At 31.4% G+C, this 21,322-nt stretch overlaps 2 protein-coding genes across 2 annotated transcripts; one reads left to right on the top strand and one right to left on the bottom strand.

Moving 5' to 3' along the window:
* The first annotated feature begins 5,382 nt into the window (after nucleotides 1-5,382).
* Nucleotides 5,383-13,932, top strand: LOC124940756 (protein TONNEAU 1a-like). Its single transcript, XM_047481294.1, has 9 exons — nucleotides 5,383-5,484; nucleotides 7,592-7,680; nucleotides 8,335-8,467; nucleotides 9,635-9,723; nucleotides 11,819-11,944; nucleotides 12,174-12,310; nucleotides 12,692-12,717; nucleotides 12,795-12,951; nucleotides 13,639-13,932. Exons 2-9 carry the CDS (start codon nucleotides 7,594-7,596, stop codon nucleotides 13,679-13,681), a joined length of 798 nt encoding a protein of 265 aa, XP_047337250.1. The 5' UTR covers nucleotides 5,383-5,484; nucleotides 7,592-7,593; the 3' UTR covers nucleotides 13,682-13,932.
* Nucleotides 13,933-17,499: 3,567 nt separating this feature from the next.
* Nucleotides 17,500-19,534, bottom strand: LOC124939164. Its single transcript, XM_047479670.1, has 5 exons — nucleotides 19,296-19,534; nucleotides 18,890-19,061; nucleotides 18,504-18,776; nucleotides 17,952-18,084; nucleotides 17,500-17,846 (listed from the first exon to the last, which is right to left on the bottom strand). The coding sequence occupies exons 1-5, from the start codon at nucleotides 19,532-19,534 to the stop codon at nucleotides 17,500-17,502; spliced, it is 1,164 nt and encodes a 387-aa protein (XP_047335626.1).
* Between the last annotated feature and the right edge of the window lie 1,788 nt (nucleotides 19,535-21,322).

Below are 21,322 nucleotides of genomic sequence, written 5' to 3'. Positions count from 1 at the left end.
GGAGTTTGAAGATATATGAGGTAATTTGTATGATTCATTATTTGAACATGACTCGAGAAAAAGGAAATATGAAGAGATTGAAGATGTAGTTCCTCCCACTAGCATGAGAAAGAGAAGACTAATTACTCACTCAAACCCTTCCCCAACACCTCTCATTATGTTCCTCCCAAACCTACCAAACCTTCCATGAGGAGAAGAATAATTACTCCCCGCATCCCTCCCCAACCCTAGCACATCTCATTCTATCCCCAGCGCCATCAGGACTCAAGTAGATGATTATGACCCTCAAATAACTCCAACATCAATAGCTCTCCATGATGAATTTAGATTGAATGAACTGATGAAGGAGGTAAATGAACTAAAAACTGAAATAAATCTCATAAAAGAGATGTTCAACTAACTATAAGAACAAACTGGCATAATATCAGCCACACTAAAGGAGGAATTGAGCAGGAGAAGATTGAAGAGGAAGGAGAAGAAGGAGGAGAATGTTGAGGTGAAGAAGGAAGATAAGAAGGATGTGGTGTTGAAGGAGGATGTGTTGTGGATGAGAATGATAAGAATGATGAGGTATGTATAATTCACATTCACGCTTTTTGTTTCTATTCACGTTTTTTGTCTAATTTTTCTAATGTGTAGGAGAAGTTTGAGGAGGAAGATGTAGAGAAGATTGATGAGGTATGTATAATCCGTGTGATTGAACGATTTTTCTCTTCTATTATGGAATCATTTTTAGTCCTGATCTTGTCAAAATTTCGATTAAACATTGAGACAGTGTATGCACAAGAAGCCAAATCAAACTATGTGTGGCAGTGATCAGTTTTAAATTTGTCCATAATATTCATCTTGATGTGGTATGTACATGCACCGTGATATACTTTTAGAAAAACTAGGCATAAGGCATTGACAATACTTGTGTGTCTATCGGATATAAAGACGATATTTGAGACTAACCCAATAGATTCTCTTAGTTTTTACATTAAATATGTCTACGAGTTATTAATCTCTGAATCAACGATGCCAAAAGCAACAAAATATAGTTGCTCATTCGCATCCAATGAGCCACCAATAGTTGACCTCCATCCTTATGATTAAGAAAAATGGCATCGACGCACAATACATGATGACAACAACTTCTGAAACCCCTAATCGAGACGCCTAGGGACATGAAAAAATACCTAAAATGGTCGAGCTAATTCGTATGGATGTCTGTTATGATACCCAGATTATTCATCTCCAACATGTACAAGTATGATGACAATTTACCATAGGAATTCTCTACAGTTTCTCGTACCGCCATTAGGGCCTTTTCCCTAGACCTCTAAGCCTTATTATAACTCATCTTTATTCCATAAATTCTCTGCATGTCTTCTATTATTTTCTTAGGCATGTGGTCATGGTGATGACCCATATAATTGATTTTCATGCATTCCCCAATAACCCATGATGGTGATTTTCTTTCATCCTCTTGTCTCGTCACAATTGAACATGTGTGATCTTTTACAAATTTCTGAATCTCAAACATTTCCGAGGATTTTCCTTTTACATCATGCAATCTCCACTTATTTCGGATCCAAACATTTCACATACCAAAGTTCTTTTCTTTACTTCTACACTTTGAATTCAAAATGATTAGTTATCGCATATTTATGTAACCTCAGTTGAAGTTCTTTTTTATTCTTAAACAACGTACTGAATTCCAATCCGATTTCACAAGTTAATGCTTCAGGTATCAAATTTTCACTACTTGGTATGTTACTAGCAATCCAATCACTACTTGGTTTGGTACTAGAAACCCAATCATTACTGTTTGGTTTGGTACTAGCAACCCAAGCATTGTTGTTTGGTTGGGTACTAGCTACCCTATCACCAAACCCCTCATTTAGACACAAACATGAGTTATTAGCAACCCAATCACCAACCCCCTCATTCAGACACAAACACTGAGTCTTAGTCTATGTCATTTTAAGTTTCAAAGACAACCTCCTACTGTTGAAACTTTGGGAATACATCAGTATCATCAATTTATAGAACTACTACACTTTCTTGAGTTGGGTTTGTTGGGTTTCAAGGTAGTAACTTCTCTATTAAAGAGGCACACAGTACAGTGCGATGGTGGATTGACATCGTTTCATCTAAAGAGAACTTCAACTCCATATATTGTTTGATATCAGTTATAAAAGAAAATTTGACATTGATACTTGAAGTATTATACTTGGTTTGAAGCACTAAATTACATCTAGATTTGTCAACATTAGTAGCAAAATAGATCATGTCAATTAATTCGGCATATGTAGAATTTATGGGAACTTTCAAATCTATGGTTAACTTTGGAACAAAATGAGTAACACCATCAGTAATTTTCCACTCTCCATCAAAGTAAACAATTACTTAAAGATGCAATTGAAAACAGTTCAATGATAATTATTTAAACTAGAAAGTTGAATGTATTAATAATACACTTGAGGAGCATTGTAATACGCAAATTGTAATGTTCCTCACTCACGATTTTTACTTACTTATGTTATTGCTTTTTGATGATGACGTTAACCATAACTGAGGAGGATTTTATTGCTAGGGTTTCATAGAAATCTAATGTATCAACTTTTCTATAAGTTTACTACTATGGATCTAATGGATAGGAGCCCATATCCAATAGGTCCATTGAAGCAAACTTGTGGGCAATTTTTGCCACATTGTATTTTCATGAAACCTAGTAGGAAACTCCTCCTTAATGAACAATACACATGAACAAATATAGTATTTGCATATTCACATCCAAATCAAGTCTTTGTTCATAACATAGTACGCATGAGTAACAATACACGTGAGTAACAATACACGTGAGCAATAATACACGTGAGCAATATGCGTGAACAACAATACGCATGAGCAACATTTGTCTTTGTTCATAACATAGTATTCACATATTTGCATTCAAGAGTTATCGAATCACTAACTAAGAATATAACCTAGTGTTCATAATCACTAACTAAGAAATCATCAAATCAAATAACATAAAATGAACATACCCATTTGAGAACGGAGAGTCATGGCAACTGCTGATCTTGAACGAACGGAGAGTCGTGGCAGTTGCTGATCTTGAACGAACGGAGAGTCATGACAGTTGCTGATCTTGAACGAACGAAGAGTTTAGGGAAAAGGGAGTAAGAGGGAGGGATAAGGTTTATAGAGTTGGAGAGAGAAAGCCGTGAGTCAAAACGATTTAAAATGATGGTCAAAATGAGGTGAGGTTTATATATTACATATCACGTGTAATATGTAATAAACGTATTATGTATTACGCATAATAAATAATACACATAATATGTAATACACCTATTATATATTATATATATTATGTAATAATAAGTAGTAATGTGACAGTTACGGGATAAGACGGACATTTCGCAGATAAAAATGTCGATTTTTTTAAAGTTTATAAAGCGTGAATCATTTTTCGAATTTGACCCATTATAAGGATCCTTTAATCAAATTTCGTTAGGTAACTTCACCAAAATTAATGGAAACTTTGACACGTCCCCAGTTTGGTTGAATGATTGGAAACTTCTCTATGAAATAGTAATATAGTGCACATCTAATCAAACTTTACGTAAACTTGTTAGTTTTGATAGACGGTTTAGTTTTAGAGAATAACTTAACCAAAAAAAAAAATTAATTTACTTAAATCAATTAATTAATTTGGATATTAAAAAACATAATTTTAATTAAAGTATAGTTAAATATAATGCCCTATTTAGAAACATCTAATCTGGGTTTGAGAAAAATAATTAATTTATTTAAAAATTATATTTTTTAAATAATTTATTGGGATATTAATAAAATAATGTCCTCGAATATACTTTAATTATGTATATATTAACAAATTTAATAATATATTTATTTGAATTCACGTAATTTTAATAAACACATTATTTATGAACTTTTTTTTTGTCAAGAGTTTGTACGAATGATTGATATATATAAAATATGAAGTTTGTCATTTCTAGAAAGAATGTCTAAATTTAAGTCTTTAGTGATTTGTTCATTCCATAAAATTGCTGGTGAACCTATTTAAGATTGATGGAGATTTTGTCTTCACGGTGCATATTGATGAGTAGGGCATAGCTAGAGACAAATCTATGTAGGGGTTCGGGTGGGCTCAAGTCCACCCCGAAAAAAAAACATTTTTTTTTACGGTAGAAATATGACATTACCTTTAATCTCTTAAAAAAATTAATATAATTCGTTGTTTTTTTTATCTAATTATTAAAAAAATGGTAAAATTTTACTTTTATATATTTGTTTTTTTCAAAATTTTCTCGTTATTATTTTAAGCCATCTTAAATTTTTTTTTAAGCTCACCCTAGTTCAAAATTCTGAGTCTGTCCTTGGGCATGGCAATGAGTTGATGAAAGGTGGTCAGTCCTGTTTTATTTGGATTTTTTTTTATGCTCTATTCAGTTTCGAGGAATCTTTGCACTCACGTTTATATTATATTTCTAAAATATAATATTAAGTTATTTATGTTTTTATATAACATATAGTGTAATATATTAAAAAAAAGAAATAATATATATAACATCTTTATACTTTATATCGAATCTAATTTGGTAAGAAAAAGAAAATATATTTTGAAAAAAAACAAAATAAGGAGAAAAATATTTTTTTAGTTCTTACTAAATCAAATAGTGCTATATATATCATTTCTCTTAAATTTTTTTTTATATTATTATAAAATCATAAATTTAAAATTCTTATAAAATATAAAAAATAGATAAATATATTTGTGATTTATATATTTATTTATGTTTGAATGTATTCTAAACCCTTTTCTATCCACTACGGATCAATCTCGAGAAAAAATGGCAACCAAGAAGAGAGTAATTCAAATATCTACTAACTAATTATAATTATCTTTGGTAGTGAATGATCACATTAGGATAAAAAACATTTACCTTATTGAAATTGCTGCTTTATGAATTTGTTTTATACAATTTAATTGTTTCAGTTTATTATTTTATTTATTCTAGATTATTTATCTTCTACTACTAAACACTCATTTAATTTATTTATTGGTAATAACTTATTATAGAGTCATTCTCGACTTATTTACACTTGTAAGCTAAATAAAAATGTCTCTTAATAATGTATCATCATATTTTAAACATCACAAATATGAGTAATTTCTTATAAATTTTAAAAGTTAAAATCCTAATTTGAAAATATCATAAAATTTAAAGCTCAATTTGGTATTTAAATTTTTTTTTTCAAACTCAAATTGAATGACAAGAAAAAAAATAAAAAATAAAAAAAGTTAAAGTTGCTTAACAGTGGCCAGTGGCGTTATGTCGTTGTCTCTCAGGCATCATTTCTGTGCTCTCTCTCTCCTGACTTACCATAAAGAAAGCATCTTTGTGCTGAAAACATATCCTTCCTTCTCAATCTTACAGAGAGAGACAAGATTAGGGAGACAATCGTCTGCCATGGATGACTATAACCGAGAAATGATGGTCAAAATAGGTGAGGTTGATATATTCTATTAGCGTAAGTAATATGTAATAAATGTATTACATATTACACGTATATTACATAATACGCATAATATGTAATACACGTATATATTACATATTAAATATTACACGTATTGGGCAGTTATGGGGGCAAGATAGACATTTCGCAGGCCAAAAATGTCTTTTTTTTTAAGTTTATAAAGCGTTGGTCATTTTTCGAATTTGACCCATTATCAGGATCATTTCGTCAAATTTCCCCTAATTATGTAACTTCACCCAAATTAATGGATAAACTTTGACACGTCCCAGTTCGGTTGAATGATTGGAAACTTCTCTATGAAATAGTAATATCGTGCACATCTAATCAAACTTCACGTAAACTTGTTAGTTTCCGAACGGTTTAATTTTAGAGATTAACTTAACAAAAATTTTTTTCTTTAATTTACTTAAATCAATTAATTGATTTGGATATTAAAAAACATAATTTTAATTAAATTATAGTTAAATATAATGCCCTATTTAGAAACATCTAATCTAGATTTGAGAAAAATAATTAATTTATTTAAAATTATATATTTTAAATATTTTATTTGGATATTGATAAAATAATGTTCTTGAATATACTTTAATTATGTATATATTAACAAATTTAATAATATATTTATTTGAATTCATGTAATTTTAATAGACACAATTTTAATAGACACATTATTTATTAACTTTTTGGTTAAGAGTTTGTACGTATGTTTGATATATATAAAATATGAAGTTTGTCATTTCTAGAAAGAATGTCCAAATTTAAATCTTTAGTGCTTTGTTCATCCCATAAAATTGCTGGGAACCTATTTAACATTGATGGAGATTTTGTCTTCACGGTGCATATTGATGAGTAGGGCATGGCAATGGGTGGATGAAAAGTGGCAAGTCCTGTTTTATTTGGATTTTTTTTTTGTATGCTTTATTCAGTTTCAAAAAATCTTTGTAAGTCACGCTTATATTATATTTTTAAAATATAATATCAAGTTATTTATGTTTTTATATGATATATAGTGTAATATATTAAAAATAAATAAATAATATAAACAACATCTTTATATTTTATACCGCATTTACCTAATTTGGTAAAAAAAAGAAAATATATCTTAAAAAAAAATATAAGAGAAAAAAAATATTTTTTATTTCTTACTAAATTAGTAATCAGATAGGTGTTGTACCATTTTTCTTAAAAAAAAAAAAATTATTATACAAATATAAATTTAAAATTCTTATAAAATATAAAAAAATAAAATATAAAAAAATAAATAAATATATTTGTGATTTATATATTTATATTTTAATGTATTTTAAACCCTTTCCTATCTATTACCGATCAATCTCGAGAAAAAAATGGTAATAAAGAAGAGAGTAATTCAAATATCTACTCACTAATTATAATTATCTTTAGGTAATGAATGATCACATTAGGATAAAAAAAATCTATGTAATATTAGGTCTATTCTTACACTTGTTTTAAAATTATTGATTCAATTTATTCTCCAGGTTATTCGTTCAACATTTACCTTATTGAAATTGCTACTTTATGAATTTGTTTTATAAAATTTAATTGTTTCAGTTTATTATTTTATTTATTCTAGATTATTCATCTTCTACTAGTAAACACTCATTTAATTTTATTTATTGGTAATAACTTATTATAGAGTCGGACTCTAGACTTATTTACACTTGTAAACTAAATAAAAATGTCTCTTAATAATGTATCATCATATTTTAAACATCACAAATATCAGTAATTTATTATAAGTTTTAAAAGTTAAAATCCTAATTTGAAAATATAATAAAATTATAAGCTCAATTTTGTATTTAAATTTTTTTTCAAACTCAAATTGAATGACAAGAAAAAAAAAAAAAGAAAAAAAAAGAGTTAAAGTTGGTTAACAGTGGCCAGTGGCGTTATAGCGTTGTCGCTCAGGCATCATTTCTGTGCTCTCTCTCTCTCTCCTGACTTACCATAAAGGAAGCATCTTTGTGCTGAAAACATATCCTTCCTTCTCAATCTTACAGAGAGAGACAATCGTCTACCATGGATGACTATACCCGAGAAATGATGGACCTCAAGACCCTTGTCACGCGAACCCTAGAGAAGAAGGGCGTTCTCGCTAAGATCCGAGTATGTCCAAACTTTCTTCAAACATTTTCACCTTACTGATCTTACTTATTCTCTCTCTACATTCTCCGATTCATGTTTATGGCAGAATCTCTTCGCTTCAAACTAAAGGGTTATATTTGGGTTCTTGAGAGGGAAATGCTACACTGACCAAGATCTTTATTTTCAGCTGGTGATTCAAATTGTGCATATTTTGCATTTTATCTGATTAATTGTTTGGCGGCTTTGAGGGCTTTTGTCTTTTTAAAGATTTTAGGATTTTGATCTCCAGTGTTGCATGTAAAGAAACTACGTTTTCTGTTATCTAGGTTTTGACTCACTTATATGGTGGTTTGATGCTTAAAATGTCCGTTTACTTACCCACAACTTTGAAATTCTGCAATTGAGCTTATGTTCTTAACTTGAATGACCTATAGGTCTAGCACTATCTTACATTTGATTGGGTGAAAGCTATTTAAGGAAATTAATATGGGTTGGTTTTTGGGTGTGCGAAATTGGCTGAAAGTTTATGCATTTTACTTGTTACTTTCTTAAAAGCTGCATCTTTCTCAAGGCAAGTTGAGCATGAGGAATTGTGTCTTGCCTTTCTGAATTCTTCTCAATTTCGTGATGTTCTGTGAATTATCTTGAGAGTTTTACTCACTATTCATATCCTAGGCGGAGCTCAGAGCAAGTGTTTTTGAGGCTATTGAGGAAGAAGATAGGGCAATAGAGAAAGATGAAGACTCACCCCCTGCACTATTGGGAAGCTGCAACGACCAAGCAAAGAAGCTTCATGCTACTGCATTTGGTTATTCTTTAAACCTTTTTATTTTTTATTTTTTAGCTCTAGTCTTGACCATGAAACCTCAAAATTGTTACCTTTATGACGACTTTTGGTTTTATTTTTCGAAACATTAAATGTTTGTATTAATAAAGTTTCCGCTGATAATACATAAAATGTTAACACTGGGCTGTTTTGTTATAGACTTTTTTCACGGTCATTATTATCAGGAAAACTCTACATTGGTAAAAAAGTTGGCATGCCATAAATGGTTAATCTCAGGCTAAATTGTTTGACCATAAAGCAGTTTGTCTTTGTGAAGAATCCTTGAGATACTGCTATCATAGCCTGGTAGTATGATTGCTTTCTGTGGATGGACCATTATCTCCAAAGGCTTAAGATACATTCTCAAATATATTCTTAGAAGTGTCTCAGAGCTTTCTTTTATCTGAATGAAAGAGTTGATAGCTTCAGAATTGGGAGTCTGTTTTTTACTTGCCACTATCTTGTTTGAGTTTTCCAGTATAGCTAAGACCCTATCACTATTCCTTGTTTCGATTGCATCAGCATAATCCTGAATCCTGATTAAATTAGCCTATTTTAGTGAATATATCATTTAGATCTGTTATCTAAACTTTCATTAGAAGTACAACAGAACGCTGAAGTTGTTATCAACTTTTGAAATGATAAACACAATGAAGTACAATTTACATAGAAAATCAAAGGGATGTCAAAATGGGGAATAGAGGAACAAGGAAAAAACCTGCATCCCTTACTCCTGATCCCCAACAGAAGTATCTACATCAAAAGACATAAAAGGAAAACTAGATTACACTCACCTTGGTCATATCATTTAGATACATGTTGCCTAAGTTATTCTAAGTGCATAGTTATTTGGAACTATAATTGCATATATAGTTTTTGGATGTAGGCAATCAGCTCTATGGCAATCATCTGATATTGTCATTTTTACTGATTAAAATTTCTTGCACCTAGATATTGTAGGTGATAATTGATCATGTTGAACCTATATGATGAATTGAGGAGGCATGTTAGTTAAGTCTTTAAGTACTTTATTTGCATATTAATGTAACTTTCTCTGTTTGTACTTAAATACGTGTAACAATAATGTGACTTGCATTTGTTTGTAAGTTGTTTTTGTTTTGCATAATAACAGTCTTATTCGTTGTGCAGGAAGGTTGTTAACCGCTTTAGTTTGTGAATATCTGGATTGGGCCCAACTTAACAACACAATCAAAGTTTATTTGCCTGAGTGTAATTTGGTAATTTCTGAACTTTAAGATAAGAGAAACTTGATTCTCATGTTATTATTAATCAAGAAAGAATTGCAATGCATATAGTAAAGTGGCTAGTCTACAAAATAATATGCTAATCCCTAACGATCTGAATTATAAAATATATGAAATGAATCCCTGAATATTAGGAATATCACAAAATCGGGATATAACATAAATATGGAATCTAACTAATTCCTTTGTAAAAAATGCAGAGTTTGCAACTCAGTTCTTCAAATTTAGATCTTGGAAGTGTTTCAGTAGTTTGATTTTATGTATGAATGTAGACAACATGAACCATTCCATTTTTTTTTTCTTTTCCAAGATGAAATGTGCATCAATCTCAACAGGTTTGTCCTAAAATGGTGAACTAAGTTATTAGAAATATTGATTGCTGTGGTTATAACAAAATAAACAAAAAGGCAGCTTACCAGTCATTTTTAGTGTACTAGTTAATCTTTGGACTCAAATGCCTTCGCATATTCACAACCCTAAGGATCTAATTTTGGATTTAACATTATTTGAGACAATAGATTCTTTCTTGCTCCTCCATGTAACTAGAGTTTTCTAGACATAAAAACAATAACCAAATCCCTGCATTGTGTACATCAGTATTAATCAATTCTAATTGTTTCATTCTTTTGGAATAATAATCCCTTCCCAGTTGTCAACTTAAGGTAAGTTAGGGTTCTATACACAACCTCGATATGTTCTTCTACGAACTTATGAATTAAGGATGAAAGATGGTGATGTCAAGTAACGATGGATGACTAAGATTGAGTAGGGTAAATGAGTAGGATTCATGTGAAGGGGCTCCTTTTGCTTTTATGAGGTTAAGGTGCATGTTAGGCATGTATTCTTCTTGGAAGAGTAAATTAGCTCCAATTGGGCTGAAACAATACTCATTCAAACTCCCTGATTTTGTTAGTTTTCTAGTGAAGCATGTACGTTTCTCCTTTTTCATTCGTCATTGAATTAATCAGCCAGGACATTACCATATCATATTTGTCAATAGCGTGTAGCGCTCCGTAGCGTCAAAAGTGTTCATGGCTATAGAGAACAGCGTAGCCAGGGCTATTTGAAAATAAAGTGTAGGAAGAATATAAATTTTAAAAAATGAACATAACAAAGGTAATATGAGTTCAAAGAGAAAATGTGGAACGAAGAAATTGTAAGAGGAAAATGTAAATAGAGAAATTTAAAGAAGAAAAGAACATGAATAGTTAGGGAAAATGAAAAGACACGGAGAGAGATTGAAATTTCAATTAATAGAAAAAGCATCCTATCAGCGCTATATCTTTCATCGCTATAAAGCGATGACTTCCACAAACCTGTAGCCCATTGCGCCTTATAGCCTTCTGTCGTCGCTTCGCTACGCTATTGGCAATAGCGAGTGATACGCTCGCTATTGACAACTATGCACCATATTGTTCTCAACATCCCATATTTGATATTTTTCGTCATCCTTTGAAGGCGCGGTAAGACTCGTGTTCTGGTAGTTTCAATGATGTTGTGGTCTTTCTGAAAGGTGGAAAAAATCCCTGCTTGTTAGTATGTTGGCTCTGATACCATGAAAAAGAAACTGAACCAAACTGAAACAGCCTATGTTAGGAAGATGCACACTTTTTTTGAGAACGAAAAGATGCACACTTTTTGTCACTCTAAAATGTAATTTACATAGTAGCATCTATTTTACATACAAGTTTAACCTACTCTATATGTGAAATGAGAGTAGAAGAAAAAGGAAAGTAACTTAAGGACATTATCTACATATTCGGTTTTATTATTACACATTTTGTTTCCATATTTTACAAATACATACACTAAAGTGGCTGGTCAATCGTCCATAAAATAATGTGCTAATCCCTAAAAATCTGGAATATAGAATATAAGTAGTAAATTCCTGAATATTAGGAATTCATATAATCAGTAATAACATAAAATCTGGCAACTAATTAATCCCTTTGTAATGATCTAAATATATTCAACATACAAAGTAATCAAGTTCATGCAATTTGAATGTTGTTACTCTTTGTCCTTCGTTATGTCTTAATTGTTTCATGTGTTTCTGTGCTGATTTCAGCAAAAAGATACCTGGAAATCCGAGTTGAAAGACTTTAGCAGCAAGAACGGCTATGATATTAATAGGACTGGTGATAGTGGTGCTCCTTTGCTATTGCATGTTCTTGAAGGGTTTTTGAATTATGAGGTGTGTTCTGTCATTGCAAATTTAAATGACCTTGCATAAATTTGCAATTTTGCATGTAAAATATCTGCCCATAGTAACTAGTTTTTATCTTGGCTTCTTATTTCCATTCTAAAACATATTTCAGTGAAGAAATTCCTTTCTGAGGTCATTCTTTTTTGGATAGATTGTTTTAATTTTCAGATTATCTGTTGGATCTCTTGTTTCTTAATACATTATTCTGGAATCACAGAACTTATTGCAATCAAGCGGAGGTGCTGGGAGGAGACTAGCCACTAACGAAAATGAACCATCATCAAATTTAGAATCACGAAATACTAGGAGACCAGCCTCATCATCTGTTGTCGGTGGTTTGCCTCCTCTGGGAAGGTTGCTTGCCCTACTTATTGGATGTTCTGTTATAAAATGTGTTATTTTTTGCCAAAAATCACAATGATTTCGATCATAATTTGAGCTTGATCCATAAAATTATGTGATCACGATGTAGAAAAAAATCTATACCAAATGAAACAAAAAAAGTTACACTCTAATTTGGATCATGATCCATAAAATAGTCTTATATACCAAGTGAACAACAAAAATCACACTATATTTCGGATCAATAATTTTATCATGATCCCGAAAAAAGTTATACAAAACAAAAGAATCATTTTTAGTTTTAACTTTGTCGATTGTGAGAATGTACTTGACTTTTTAGACTTGCCTATTCTGTTTTTGCTTATTTAACATTATGCTGTATGCACATTGCAGGTTCGTCCCTGCTTCTCATGTATCTGGTTAGTAAGATAATTTAAGTTCATAGACAAATTCTTCTTGTTTTCTAGTTTTTCATAGTAAAATATATCTGTTGTAGATAGGAGAGCAGGATCTTCAACATCAGGCTATAGGAAAGATGAGTATAATTATAGATACGATAATGACGAGTTACCAGATGATGTAATTCGTGCATCAACTGCTTTGGAGAACCTTCAGTTGGACAGAAAAGAGAGGAATTTAACTTCTTCTTGGAGGTTTGTATCCTATCTACATTTTCTTTCTTTTTGACTTTTGGTGGAAGTAAAATTTGCAAATTGGATATATAATAGTTTGAGATTACACTTTTCTTTGGTTAGATAGGTCTTAAGAGTCAGACTTGGCAGTTAGGGGCCTTAGGGCATTGAGACAAGCTGTTTTAAATTATAACTAATTTCCTAGCAGTGATGCACTAAGATGATTCAATTTGGTACGATTCTAATTGAAAGTATCAGATGAGATATACAATTACAAACGATATCAAAGCTGTTGGATTTTGGGCTTAGGAGTAGTAGTAGTTTAGTTTTTATGGTTTTTGATGCCTATAAATAAAGAAGTCGTAACATAGGGTTACTTGAACCATTATTTCATGAAATATATATCTTGTGTTCATTAATTTTACTATATCTCTATCATTTCTATCATTTTAGATTAGTATTATTATGCGAATTTCTCAACAAAAGCTTCGAATCTGATAAACTTGTTTGATAACATTTTATTTAGATTTATAATTATCAGACCACTCCTTTCAACCATTAAACAAACTATTTACTTTATTTTTATAAATTTTAACCATAACCATATCCATAATCTGCAAAACAAGGACATGAACATATTAGTTGCAAATTCCTTGGATTGTTGAATATGCTTCTCTGAGTGTAAGACATGAAATTTGGTTGGTGCAGGCATGGAGCGGATGGAATGACCGAAGATGATGGCAGGGGATGATAATTTCATGAACAATGAAGACCGACCTCAAATTTACTTACTTTTGTAGGTTTGCTTGTACTTTATTATTCCTGTTGTTTGTCTCTCTGTCTTTTGTAGGTTTTCATGAAAAATGGACTTGTGGTTTAATTAATTTGCTTGGTTTCTTAAATCTTTGAAGTGGGTTTTCTGGTCCTTGTGGAATTTGGAATTCGAATATGGGTTTTCTGTTACAGGTGATTATGCTTACAAAAAGAGGTCTATCTTCGTTTCATGATTGGTGCTCCTCATTTTGTATCTAACCATTTAGTAAGGATACTTTTATTATATATAATATAGATATATAAGACATCTACTTCAAATCGAAGCAATTGGATGTCCGACTCGGACATATATGGCATGTCCGATCAATAGCAATACTCCACCCTTGTCATATATTCTCTCTATATATTCTGAAACTGTTTATTTAAAATTTTTTTTTTGTTAGTTTTCAATTAAAAGGATTTTACTCAAAAGAAATTATATATATATATATATATAATTTAGTATTATAAATTTATTTATTTTTTTAACTTTTAAAGTGTAAAACTGAAACTATTTATTAACATATATATTTTTTTTTATTAAAGTTATATATTTTATAGCCTTCACAACAATACATCAGAAAATAAACAGACTAAATTAAGTCATATTTAAAAGTTTTAAAAACTATTTTGAGTGAACTTGCAGTCTTCATTGATGGCTTATTTCAGGTGAGTCATCTCTATTTTATTTGTAAGTATTCTATCTTTTAGTTTATATGTTCAAATTTAGATTTGTTTGTTGATTTTGTTATATTCTTTCTTTAGTTCTTTGAATTGCTTAAAGTCCGAAAAGAATATAGGTTTAAACACATTCATCGTGCAGTGAGATTTTTAGTTTGAAGAGATTGCAAAATGTTGTGATAGATCTGTTTGATTTGTCAGTAGAAGAAAATATTCACAGGGCTTAAATCATTAACAGTTTCTTGATAATGTCAAAAAATTTGAACTCCAGTCTTATGCATTTGGCGGTAATGATCACAATTTTGATTTGGTCTATTTCAGCGATGGTACCATTTCTTCGATGAATTTATTTTGTCCTACTAGCATAGAACTCTCTTTTATTTGTGCTAATAATGACTACAATATAATTTGTGTTTCATCTTGGTTACTAGCATAGAACTCTCTTTTATTTGTGCTAATAATAACTACAATATAACTTTGTGTTTCATCTTGGTTAATTGTTACAGATATATGCAATGGATGTGTTATTTTTTACTTAAATTTTAACTTTTGTTCACGGTTGTGGTTGCTTTGAAAATATTTGCATTGGTTAATTGTTACAGATATGTGCAATGGATGTGTTATTTTTTACTTAAATTTTAACTTTTGTTCACGGTTGTGGTTGCTTTGAAAATATTTGCATGTTAAAGGTAGTATCCTCTTGTACAATTATGTTCAAAAATTTGTCCACATTTGTTGCTTGTCCTCTAAAAGTAAGTTATTCTTTATTTCAAATTTGTCAACAAAGATAAGTAATATGTTAATTACGCTCGTTTCCTGAATTTTGGAGAGTATTACCTAATGACCCCTGATGTTCCCAAATTTTAACATCCTTATCTAAAATTATTTGTCATTTTATATTTTTGTACTACATCAAACTTTTCTATGAGTAGTTTGCTTGTCATGTTTAGAAAATAGATATCTTTTAAGTGTTTTATCTAAAATGATTTAGGTTCATTTATTTGTCAATTTTTAAGCTTGTTTTGATAGCATCAAATGTTTCATACTTTTAATATCCTTAAAATAAACATATAAATTTTAACATTGTAAATTTAAAATTATAATAATTTAAATAGTTTATGAGATTACTTAGATAATCAAATGGAAAAAGCTCACTTAGACGTATGTACTGGTACAACTCACTTAGACGTAGACGTATGTACTAATAAAAAAGTCATTTAAATATACGTACTATAAAAAAAAATTAGCTCATTTAGCCTCTTTAACTAATTATAGTTAATATTTATTTTTTAATTTATATATTTTTTAATTAAATATTAATATATTTTTTCTTTTCTTTTTTTTATTAATTAAATTAAGTAATCTATTCTAATATTATTTTTTTTTATGATTTTTATATTATTTTTTTTATTTCATCTTCTTTTTTTATCCGTTTTTATTTTTTAACAATTTATTTATAATTTTTATGATTTATTATAAAAAAATTTAAAAAGTTTCTTTCTTATTTAATTTAAAATAATAATTTCTTATTTAATTTTTAATTCATAACTTATATTAGTAATACTGACATTGTTTTGTCTAATATTTAATTATTATTTTTTGGTGTTTGATGAATGAGTTGTTATTATTATTTAATTCTTGATTATTAAATAATTTATTTTGTGGTAATTTTTTTTTTTATTAAAAGGATAAGTTATTATTTTTTTGGAAAACCGCTTATTGCCATTTCATTAAAAACCCTAAAAGAGGGAAAATGAGTTTCAAGAAACAAAGTTAGACAAACCCTAGCTTTGTTAAAAAAAAACAAATGAGTTTCAAACAATTGAATTACAGAACAAACAGAACAACAAACATTTGCTTTACAAACAAGTCATCAAACAAGAACTATTTGAACCTTCCTTTCCTTGCAATGATTTTATAGGGGATATCCATCTTTGACTGAGCTTCCAACAATATTCATTAATCGGAATTCCCCTCCATGTATGTATGAGAGCGTTGCCATCAGAAACAATATCATTCCAAAATTTTCATTCTTTTCTCTTATTCGTGCTATAAATTCTTGTATTTATTTCTCTCCAGGTATTGTAGATTAGGGCTCCAAAGAAACATTTGAAAACATTCGCGTAAAAGCTATCTCCCTTAGCCTTTTTCTTTACAAAATTTATGATTTCGTTCCATGTACCTCGAAATTTAGTGATATTCATGTTCTGAGCAAAATTGATCTACAACTTGGATACAAATGCGGACTCCCCAAACAAATGATCATTGCTTTTCTCTTTTTCTGTGCAGATTGGGAAATTGACATCTGGAATATTCATATACTTTTTACTTCCGTCTCTTGTCGCCAATCTTTTCTTGAATGTCAGCCAAATAATGAATTGGTTTCGAGGTATAACCTTTGAAGACCAGACTACTTTGTGCCAATCTACCACCACCTCATTTTTTCTAATGATCTCCCATGCTTTTCTTGCCACAAATTTTCCATTTATAACAGTATCTCAGTTCTTTGTATCAATGTTTCCATTGAATTGTATATTATTAATCAGATGCATAATTCTGACTCCTTCTAGAATACTCTTAAGAATAGAGCTGCATTTTTCTTTTTGAATATCTCTAATTGAGTACAAGAGACATTTTCTTCTGATTCTGACTTTAATAGATTGGAATTCCTCCCGAAGAATTATGAGATTATTCTCTAACCATGGATCGTGCCAGAATAATATTCCATTTCCATTCCCGATTCTGAACTTCATCATCTAATATGTCTCTCCTCTGGTTCTTAGGAATTTCTTCAAGGACCATGCCATTTTATTTTTAATTTGGCATGAATCTCGTATGAATCCATTTGACCCATAATGAATCTGTCTTCATCTCAAGGGCCTATACATGTCTAATTGTGAGCGCTCGATTCCATATGACACAATTTTTAATGCCAAGCCCTCCTTCTTCCTTTGGGGTACATACAATTTCCCATTTGACCTTTTTTCTTCCTCTTCCTTGAGTACCCTAGATGAAGTCTCTCATTAGCTTATATAGTTCAACCATAACTTTTTTGGGAATGACTATTTGTTGTGCCTAGTAGCCAATGATTCCCATAGTCACTCTTTTCACAAGCTCTATTCTTCCCGCGTAAGACAAGTTTTTTGTAGCCCAACCTAAGATAGAATTTCTAACCTTTTCAATAAGTGGGCGAAAATGTGAGCTTTGAAGTTGATTTGCAGATAAGGGGACTCCAAGATATTTGACTGGAAGCGTTCCTTCTTTTATCCTCATGATATTAAATATATTGTGCTTCAGATTCTCTTTCATTCTTCCTCCATAGAAAGCATGACTTTTGTATTCATTAATGAATAAACCTGTAATACTAGAAAACATTGTCAGTGCTTCCTTGATTGTATTAACAGATTCAACATCTGCGTGAACTACTAAGAACAGATCATCAGCAAAACAAACATGTGTTATTGCTTATTCCTTGCAGTAGGAGTGAAATTTGAATTTATGGTTCCTTAAAAGCATTTTAAAGATACAGTCCAGGATATCCATAATAAGAACGAAGAGGTAAGGTGAGAAAGGATCTCCTTGCTTTACTCCCCTTTCACCCTTAAAGAAGCCACTACGTATGCCATTCATGCTAACAATGAAGTGAGGGGTCGAAACACACTACATTAACCACTCGATAAAATGTTAGGGAAACCGACAACATAAAGGAATTCATGAATAAATTCCCATCTTATCGAGTCAAAAGCTTTTCGAATGTCAATTTTGAAAGCCACTCTCAGAAATATAGCTTTCTTCCCATAACTTTTCAATAAACTCTACATAAGAAGTATGTTATGGGAGATAGAGCAATTCGAAATAAAAGATGATTGCCCTAAACTAATTAATTTTGAAATAACAGTTTTAAATCTTTGCGACATGATTTTAGAGATGATTTTATAGATTACATTACAACATGAAATAGGAAGAAAGTCCTGAATTTTTTTTGGGAGTGAGATTTTGGGAATCAGATTCAATACTGTAATATTCTATTGCTTAAGTATTTTCCTGTTTTGAAAGATTTCTAGGACCCCTTCACTTACATCTTTCCCAACTATATCCCAGTTTTCCTTGAAGAAATTCGCATTGTATCCATCTGGCCCTGGACTTTTACCTCCTTTCATCGTAAACAAAGTATTCTTGATCTCTTCTTGACTAACCCTTTTTACCATCTTATTAGCATCCTCATTGGCGATTCTTCTTAGAACAATCTGTTGCAACACCCTAAGTCTGGCATCGAGTCCTTCGTTACTGATTTTTGTTCCAATTAGACCCTTATAATAAGTGATAGCTTTCTTTTGAACTACTTCTTGTCCCTAAAGAATTTCCCCATTACAATATTTCAATCTGAGGACTTGGTTCCTGAAGTTTCGAGCCATGTATTTCCTATAGAAGAAGACAGTATTTTTGTCTCCCAAAGAAAGCCAACTTTCTCTAGACTTCTGCTTGAAAAACTTTCTTCTTTTGAGTAAAGATCTCTGAAACTTGTCAGTGCTTCTTTCTCCTCAGCTTGATTATTAGGTAGGTTCTGCATCCTCAAGCTTTTTCTTTGAATATTCTCCAATTTTACTCGTGCTTCCTCTACCCTTTTTGATATATCACTATAATTTTTTTTTGTCAAATTTGTTAAGCTTACCTTTCAGGATCCTGAGCTTTTCGCAAACTCTAAACATCTTTGTCTCGTATATATTGGTATTTCAGGTTTCCGTTAGTATTCCTTTGAATTCTTTATTTTTCATCCAGAAATTAAAGAATTTGAAAGGCCTCTTTAGTATTTTCTCCCTTTCCTAGAAAAATTTCAATGTGTAATGATCAGAGATTCCTGACTGTAGAACTTGTATCTGGCTTCTTGGGTAGAGATCTGCCATTTCTCGTTGATCAACCCACGATCAATGCGACTCTTCCTCATTTCCTCTAACCCTCTAGTAGCTGACCATGAAAATAGATTACTTGAATTAGAAGGTTCAATACAGTTGATGTCTCTGATGCATTCATTGTAGACCAACATGTCTAGCGTGATCCCCGTTTCTGGATCTCTTTCTTGGATGAATTTGGTGACATTGAAGTTGCCCATTAAGATCTAAGGCTCATCATCATTAACTTTACTTTTGAGCTCTCTTTATAACTGTTTTCTTTCTCCTGCTACATTGCTTCCAAATATAGCAGCAAAATAGAATTTCGCCTTTGTTATCTTACTAACAATCTCCACCATGATGACCTACTTACTGTCGAATAACTTTTTGACCTCAACTAAGCTATTATTCCAGCCAACCCAAATTCTGCTTTTACACCCATCTGAATTGTGAATATAAGACCAATCGCTACCAAAACAACATTTACTAACAATATTGATTTGATTGTGCCTTACTCTTGTCTCCAATATACCCATAATAGTGATTTCATACCTTTCAATTATTCTTCTGACTTCCTTCCTTTTGATGGGGTCGTTGAGCCCCCTAATATTTCAGGTCATTATATTCATGAAGAAAGATTGACAATGTGCTTATTCCTTCCTTTCCTTTTCCCTACAACCTTCCTCCATATTTGTGGTTTGTATGGAATTACAGGTCTAGAATGTTGCCTTCCCCTCATCTGCGTTTGGGCCTGAACCATTTCGTTAGAAGAGGAGTTGGAAGTTCCTTCGCCTACGGGTTCTTTGTTTCCTGCCTCTGTTGAGATCAACTCTGTTTCCGGGTTACCCTTCTCAACATTTTATGTTTCCTTAGGTTCTTTGTCTTTCCCTTCCATATTTTCCTTTCATTTCTTACTTACCTCTTCTTGAGTTTGATTTCCTTTTGTTCTTTCACCCGAATTCTGAACATCTTTCCCTTTGGCATTGCTTTTTTTACTACTTGTTTTTCCACCACTGTTTCATTTGTACTAGGAACTTTTTATTTCTTGGCTTCACCATTCTGCATTTGTTGTTTCTGATTTTTTTTTCTGGCTGGCCATTAATTTAGGGCATCTCACTATAGAATGTTTAAAGGTATTGCAGTTCACGCATCTGTACGGTCGCCATTCATAGTGTATGTCCATCTTGGTAGCATTTCCCTTTTGATCCACCACTGTAATTTCGTCGGGGAGAACGCTTCTGGGTTGAACTTCAACGCTCATCCTAGCATATGTGAGATTTTCGCTTTCCTTAGTGATTTTGTCCATGTATAGCGGGTTTCCTAGAAGGCTAGCGAAATGGCTTAAGGCTTACGCGTTGTACATGTGGGGAGGGATATTTCGCAACTTGAACTAGATTTGCACTATTTCTTTTGGAATACTGTCAAAACTCATACCCTCATTCCATTTTTCGAGCTTCATGCATTTTTTCCCCATGTGTGTATGTCCCGACTCTAAAATTTTCTCAAGATTAACCTCTTAATTGAATTTTAGGAAATACATGTCGTGACTGTTAGAGGTGACCTTCATTAAACTTTCTTTTCCCCATTGCTTCATGAGTTCTTTCTTAGTGGCATCAAAAGTGGCAGGTTCCTTCCCAATATAATTACCCACTATCACCTGTTCCCATGATCGAACGCATTTTTCTTCCACATCTAATGGTAGCTTGAACTCAAAGGGATTTTCGAGTTTTTCCACCTTTGTTTTGAACGCACCCAGAAAAACCTGTCCCTTTTTTGGGATTTTGTTTTCACTTTCTTTTGCTAAGTTTTGACCCCGCTTTGTGTCTGGATTCTTCTTACAGACTTGATCAACCTGCCAATTTGGGTTCTTCTTCAGAGTATAAACCTTTGTCTTGGTATATTTTTCCAACTCTTTCATTGTTTTGACGGACCAACTAACAATAATGTCATACTCCTCTTTTTTTAGAAGGTTCCAATATTGGAGGTAGTGCATGTTTAGCTGAATAGTG

The sequence above is a fragment of the Impatiens glandulifera genome, chromosome 5, assembly GCF_907164915.1.
Source record: "Impatiens glandulifera chromosome 5, dImpGla2.1, whole genome shotgun sequence".
NCBI classification, from domain to species: domain Eukaryota; kingdom Viridiplantae; phylum Streptophyta; class Magnoliopsida; order Ericales; family Balsaminaceae; genus Impatiens; species Impatiens glandulifera.
The sequence above is the reverse complement of the archived record's forward strand: the minus strand, read 5'-3'. Positions and strand labels throughout refer to the sequence as shown.

Bases quoted from the DNA above. Each gene is read 5' to 3' on its own strand.
- LOC124940756 (XM_047481294.1), top strand. From the start codon at position 7,594: ATGGATGACTATACCCGAGAAATGATGGACCTCAAGACCCTTGTCACG. The intron at 8,468-9,634 runs GTTATTCTTTAA...TTCGTTGTGCAG, and splicing joins GCTTCATGCTACTGCATTTG to GAAGGTTGTTAACCGCTTTA. The intron at 12,718-12,794 runs GTTAGTAAGATA...TATCTGTTGTAG, and splicing joins CCCTGCTTCTCATGTATCTG to ATAGGAGAGCAGGATCTTCA.
- LOC124939164 (XM_047479670.1), bottom strand. From the start codon at position 19,534: ATGGGCAACTTCAATGTCACCAAATTCATCCAAGAAAGAGATCCAGAA. The intron at 19,062-19,295 runs GTTCTACAGTCA...AAAAAATTATAG, and splicing joins ACCCAAGAAGCCAGATACAA to TGATATATCAAAAAGGGTAG. The intron at 18,777-18,889 runs GTTGGCTTTCTT...GAAATTCTTTAG, and splicing joins CAAGCAGAAGTCTAGAGAAA to GGACAAGAAGTAGTTCAAAA.